The following is a 6,340-nucleotide window of genomic DNA, read 5'->3' as shown; positions in this document are numbered from 1 at the left end:
TGGCGAGTCTACCACAAGGCTGAACTCTTGATTCTCATCCCCAAAGCCAAGTTTCGATCCACCACCTTCAACAAGGACACGACGCAGGCGCGACATGACATAGCCCAATATGAGATCTTGTGTTTCCATCGAAGTGCATAAAATCGTCGTTGAAGCCTCCCATACCATCCGCCCTTATCCGTCTACCAACGCCTCAATATTCGGATACCTCTGGATAAGACAATGGAAGATAAAGACGTCCCATACCGCCTGCTTCCAACTACTGCCGCACCACCTTCGATCCAACAACAACAGGCTAAGCATGAGCCGCCCACCGGAGCCATCGTGCGTCACCTGCCGATAGCAGGCATGATTTGACGTCTCCACATAAGACGTTGTGCGTAACATCCTCCAGTAGCACATCCACCCGGTAGCTTCACTTGCCGACGACCGTTACTGCCTAACAACTCCGAAAGAGTCACATGTGTCACCTGCCGTGCCGCATCGAACCCGATCTGTTGATGGAAGGGACGTCCCATACCGCCACCAACCTCCGAAGGTTGTCGCCACCTCAAGATCCAGACTCCGAGTCACCCACGACCCCGGTGTCCGCCACCGTTGATGAAGAGGGGCCACTGCCCCCATTCTGGGTGCTACAGGGAGCACCCACCACCGCGTCAGCCGCTGTCGTCGCCCATACAATGGCAACTGCCGCCGCAATCCCGCATCAAGCGCGGTCGACGCCGAAGAAAGCTCCGGCCGCCATGCGTGCCCTGCACGAGCTCGGAAACTGTACCCAAGATCCACCGCCACTAGCACCGCCACAACATCCCGCATCAAGCTCTGACGTACAATGACATAACAAAACTCTTAAATGCCCTTGATCAATGAATAAAAAATAGCGGATTGATTCCTTCACACACGATGAAACCGAGAAGCTAAATGTTCATTTTTGTGTGCGCACAGGGTTTTCCATGCACATATAATTCGCACTGACTTTAAATGCATATTATTTTATCTCCGGTTACAACGCATGGGGCATATGTGCTAGTTGTACTCATATATAATGTGCCAAGGAATGATTCTCGTTGACTCGAGGGCAAAAAAAAAACAAATTTATGACGACAATATAGCATGAATAGTACTTGTATCTAGCATTTTTGGGAAATCTTTGACCCCGGATACAATAAAATTCATTCCCTATTTAATCTTTTTATACGAGTGCAATACTTGGTTATGTTTGATTCCATAAAAAGTTCCAGGATTTTTTGACTTTTTTGAATTACTAAGTTATTTTTAAATATAGGGGGGGCGTAGCACCCGAGAGCTCCTATGCATTTTCGCTATAGGTAGTATATATATTATAATCATGTAATGAATTTCACCTATATTTTGTTGTCTTATACTGTAACGCACAATGGCCATTGTAACCTTTTTATTAGCGCCGGGGGGGGGGGGGGGGGGGGGGGGGGGGGGGGCGCAATCCCCTCGTTAAACTGACTGCGATCTTACCATCTGCGTAAAAGAAGACCTTGTTGAACTACCGTCGCTTTCCCAGGTTCCACATCTCGTGAACTCGCCTACCGGTCATCCCCGCACACCTTTGCCGTCGCCACCTGCTGCTCCCATCCCTCTGCAGCTTGGAACAGCCCAGGCCTGCGCCGCGCTCCTCCGGAGCCGGACGAATCGAGCCGCTGCGCCGGTTGGAGCCGCCGGGCCGTGGGAGCCTGCCGGCTGATGCGGCGGCGGCAATGGGACTATGGGAGTTCATCCTGCGCGGCGGCGGCCGGCGGTTCATCAAGCGCAAGGGCAGCGACGCCGGCGAGGCTGGTCAGTGCCCCCTCCCCCGGCCTTCTTTTCTGCTCTTGCTCTCTCGTTGCTCGCTGTGCGCCTTTTGGGGAGGTGAGATCAGGGAGGGAAGGTTGTTAGCAGCAATGTGGTTTCTTGGGTTACTTCAACTCCACTACTCTTTCGAGCAGTTATAAAGATTTGAGTTTTTAGTGCGCGGAGGCAGTCCTTGCTGTTCTGCATCTTTACGGCCAGTCTATTTTTGAAGCTTCTTCATTGGTATAAATAGCATGAAAATTTCATCTTGTCCACATTGAATTACTTGTACATGTGCCAAAACTGCTTTCTTCAAAATTGTATTGCCCTAGTTTTGTTAAGCTTGCCGAGGTTGTACCAGCGAATCCTACAAAGTACAAACAATATAGGAATCCGGCCATTTCCAGTTGGTTATTCTCATTTTGGCAGATAGCAAACTGACTTTTTTCCGGTTATCTGCTCACCAGGTGCTGATTTACTTTTTAATAGGAAATGTACAAACAAAATTAACCAATGCAGACTTCATTAGACTCTAACAGGCTCTTCAGTTCGTGTGGGTATGATGTGGATAGGACGAAGCAACAGCATGCTTACGGCCTTACGCCCAGTTGGTTCATTCTCTTGCTCTTGTGGGATAAATTGTAATATTGTTCCTACTCCCTGATCCCCAAATCAGTGAGTATGCTTCTGTGCACCTTCTCTCATGAAGTGATGGGACTGTTTCCAGCGACTGCAAAACGATGGCAGCCTTGGCATGTGAGTTGTGGTGATTTATGCGTTGAATGGTGCTTTCGTCTTGTGGGTGTTTGGATTCCATGGCAAGGACACTAGCTTAGTATGATTGTGCACACTTTTGTTTATCTCCTTTTTTGTGTTATTTCTGGTTATGCATAATGCACAGGGCAAATCAGTTAGTTCAGCTCCTTTCTGAACTTTGAGTTTGGTCAGCTCTTCATTGGCGACCCGTAGAAAAAGTTGAATTCTTTGTTGGCATGAAGAGTGTTGAACCTGAAAAGTAATGTTCAGTGGTGCGCATTATCTACTGAAAGAAGTCATTCTTAGTGGAGGCAAACTAGCTGTGATGCCACTTGCCATGTTTGATATTGCTATGTCCCCTATTGCCCTAGTTGTCATGATTTTATGTTTAGTGAAAAAAACTGCATTTGAAAGTATGCTTTAGTGGCATTAAATAAATGGTAATCTGCATCACTTTGTGATTGACCAAAACTGAGCTTTCCACTCTTGGTTACACTTTTATGGCCTCCCAGGCAGGGCAATGGAAGAGCTGAGAGGTTCTCTCTACAATGAATTTCATACTTCGGAAGGGGCTAAGCGACAGCAGCAGAGGTTTTGTGGCCCGGGTGTCGCGCTAACATTCAACTTTGTGGTTTCTGTTGGGATCATCATGGCAAACAAAATGGTGTGTGTTGTCTTTTCACTTTTCTTACACTTCATGGCATCTCTTATTTAGTTTTCTTTCAGTTATTTTCTGCTAGTCTTTGCATTTAGTTTTTAGATGACATGTTTTATTTTGCAGGTGATGGGTAGTGTTGGGTTTAACTTCCCAGTTGCACTGTCTCTAATTCATTACATAGCTGCCTGGGTCCTCATGGCTGTCCTGAGGGCATTATACTTGATGCCCATCGCTCCTCCTTCAAAATCCACTCCTTTCTCCTCATTATTCGCTTTGGGTGCTGTGATGTCTTTTTCCACCGGACTTGCTAATATCAGCTTAAAGCATAATAGGTGAGATCAATAATGAAGTCTCCCTGTTCAACAGATGCAAAAATTCTACCTTAATGTTGTGGCCAACCCTTTTTTTTTCATAGTGTGCTCACTGTTCTCTATCTTCAGTGTAGGGTTTTATCAAATGGCTAAGATAGCTGTAACTCCAACCATAGTTGCAGCAGAATTTATTCTTCTCAGAAAAGGTGTTTCCTTTCGAAAGGTAAATTTATCACAAAATTAAGCTTCATATACTGTTCAATTGTTTAGTTGATCTAATTGGTAAGAATAATATATATTTTTGTATTACAGGTCATCACACTAGTTATAGTGTCATTTGGTGTGGCTGTAGCAACTGTTACTGATTTGGAGTTCAACTTTTTTGGTGCTTGTGTAGCAATAGCTTGGATCATTCCTAGTGCTATAAACAAGATCCTGTGGTCAAATCTGCAACAGAGTGGAAACTGGACTGCTCTTGCGTAAGTTGTGATTTATGTCTCTTCTGAGACAGTCTCATAGTTCATAAATTTTCTCCTAACATTCAGGTTATTGATCAGGTTGATGTGGAAGACAACCCCAATTACGATATTTTTCTTTCTTGTCCTGATGCCTGTGATGGATCCTCCGGGATTGTTGGCTTTCAACTGGAATTTCAATAACAGCTGTGCAATTATGATATCTGCTTTGCTTGGTTTTCTTCTTCAGTGGTCCGGTGCTTTGGCACTTGGGTGAGGCATACTATTTCTAGTTTTCTCTTGCATGATTGTCCTTCTATTCTGTCAATGTGCTGTTTCTCTTGAAACAAAAGCATTTATTTATGTGTCCAAGTTTGTTACTTCCTCTGATCCGAATTAATTGACACACCCTCTATAGTGTCTTACATGTATAGAGGCTGCGTCTATTAATTCTGATCGGAGGGAGTACTAGATTATGTTTTAGGCTTCATGAATTCCTTCACATGATCTTTTGTAATTAGGCAATATCTCATATTTGAAAATTAAAACATAAATAAGTGTTAGTATGCATGCCATATCCACATGCTTAAACATTTTTATAAGTGTTAGTATGCATGCCATTTCCTCTTTGCTCATAAAAGTGCACTTATGAGCTGACTCAAACATCGATATGCAACCTACCTTTTGTTGTTCTATACTTCTACTTGCACCTATAATTTCTGTCTGATAACCACACGATGACACGACTGTTGCTGGTATGCACTTTTGACAATAACGTACCTTTTTCACCATTATGCTGATAAATGACAAGATCGAGTTTCCAACCGACAATAGAAAGCCTGCCCACTATCCATTACTTTGTTCCTCCTGAAAGCATGGCATTCACATGTCTTGTGTATTCATGCTTCGTATTCATACATCCTTTCTAATCTGTCATTCTCTCTCTTTGTGGAACCTGTGAAAGTCAACTGATGTTTGTGCTGGTGTTTGAATGATGCAGTGCAACCTCGGCTCTATCTCATGTTGTGCTAGGACAATTCAAGACTATTGTCATAATGCTCTCTGGGTTTCTGGTATTTAAATCTGATCCTGGACTCACCAGTCTTTATGGAGCTGTCATTGCACTAGGAGGCATGTCAGTCTACACTTACCTAGGGCTAAAAGAGTCAACCACCGGTGGTAAGAGAATTCCATCAACATCTAGGCAGAGTTCTCTCTCATTGAAGTCCAAGGTTATAATAGATGGAGAAAAGCCAGAAACAAGACCTGTTGACTCTGTCTAAGTTGAAGAATTGTCATTTGGACTGCATTTGTTGAGTTCCATGCACCAACTTCTTCACCTGAGCTTAACCTTATTGAGGAAAGACAGTCAATCTGTATGCAAGTAGCATTCTTAAGAGCATGCTCTCTTTTTCCCCTCTTGTTCTTCCTAGAATGCTATGATTGTGTTTTAGGAAATTTTAGTAAGCTGTTGTTCTCCGTTCACCATACTCTTAACATAGAAATAGCTGTCATTCTCCAGTGTTAGCAATTTTGGTCAACAGGTGTATTTTTTGGTTGTGCCATTTACCTTGTGGATCTTTGCAATTTCAGAAAATAGATGACATGCTGCTAACAGTAGTTCTTGTTGGACTTCTTGTAGGTTTTACACTAACCACTGTTCTTACATACGTATATGCCAGCAGTTGTTATGCTGTACTTTTACACTCCAAATTGTTGGTGTTTGCAGTGTTGCTCTTTGGGTGCCGCGGGGGGGGGGGGGGGGGGGGGGGGGGGAGGGGGTTTTTTGGAGAAAAAATATAGTTAACACAGCATTATTCTCGAGGGAAAAAGAAGTTGGAATGCCCACTGTGAATGGAATGCTAATATGAAATTATACATAAATGATGTGTTCTTTCCTTCCTGCTATAATGTATACCAGCAAAAAACTGAACAATTAACACCTAAAGCCTAGCCAGGCCAACCATTTCAACTGTACCTGTATGACAAGAGCTCTTTTGGTCACAAGACCTGAGCAAATGGAACAAATCAATTTTGAAATAGGAACTGAAACGACGCATGGTCAAGGAGAAGCACATCCGAGGGGGTATTTAATAAAAAAAACTACCACTTTTTGATCGACCATGGTGCAAAAGAAAATACCACTCTACAAACTTTGGCCAAAAACTATCACTTTGAAAACTATCACTTTGAGAGTAATTTTTGGCAACTTCCAGATCCTTTGAGTACCTTCAGACAACTTTGTTAAGCTTGGTACCCACAAATGAACTGATCTTGAAAGAGCAAATCTTCCATGCACTTGATTTTCTTTAGGCTTCGTTTGGCAAGGGAGGTTTTCCTGCCCAAAGGAGGTCGAG

General features: G+C 43.5%; 1 protein-coding gene across 2 annotated transcripts; it reads left to right on the top strand.

The window, feature by feature from the left end:
• The first annotated feature begins 1,504 nt into the window (after positions 1-1,504).
• Positions 1,505-5,603, top strand: LOC109735836 (nucleotide-sugar uncharacterized transporter 2). 2 transcript variants are annotated; one of them, XM_020295040.4, is made up of 7 exons: positions 1,505-1,809; positions 3,072-3,223; positions 3,341-3,549; positions 3,658-3,751; positions 3,841-4,007; positions 4,086-4,256; positions 4,984-5,603. In XM_020295040.4, exons 1-7 carry the CDS (start codon positions 1,731-1,733, stop codon positions 5,264-5,266), a joined length of 1,155 nt encoding a protein of 384 aa, XP_020150629.1. In that variant the 5' UTR covers positions 1,505-1,730; the 3' UTR covers positions 5,267-5,603. The 2 variants fall into 2 exon arrangements, with proteins under 2 accessions (XP_020150629.1, XP_045086926.1); XM_045230991.1 differs by lacking the exon at positions 1,505-1,809 and adding an exon at positions 1,883-2,559.
• Positions 5,604-6,340: the final 737 nt, after the last annotated feature.

This window comes from Aegilops tauschii, chromosome 7 (genome assembly GCF_002575655.3).
Source record: "Aegilops tauschii subsp. strangulata cultivar AL8/78 chromosome 7, Aet v6.0, whole genome shotgun sequence".
In the NCBI taxonomy this organism is placed as follows: domain Eukaryota; kingdom Viridiplantae; phylum Streptophyta; class Magnoliopsida; order Poales; family Poaceae; genus Aegilops; species Aegilops tauschii.
This window is presented reverse-complemented; position numbering and strand designations above follow the sequence as displayed.

Excerpts from the sequence above, each read along its gene's own strand:
- LOC109735836 (XM_020295040.4), top strand. The coding sequence starts at position 1,731 with ATGGGACTATGGGAGTTCATCCTGCGCGGCGGCGGCCGGCGGTTCATC. Across the intron at positions 3,752-3,840 it reads AAGGTGTTTCCTTTCGAAAG|GTCATCACACTAGTTATAGT; the intron begins GTAAATTTATCA and ends TTTGTATTACAG. Across the intron at positions 4,008-4,085 it reads GGAAACTGGACTGCTCTTGC|GTTGATGTGGAAGACAACCC; the intron begins GTAAGTTGTGAT and ends GTTATTGATCAG.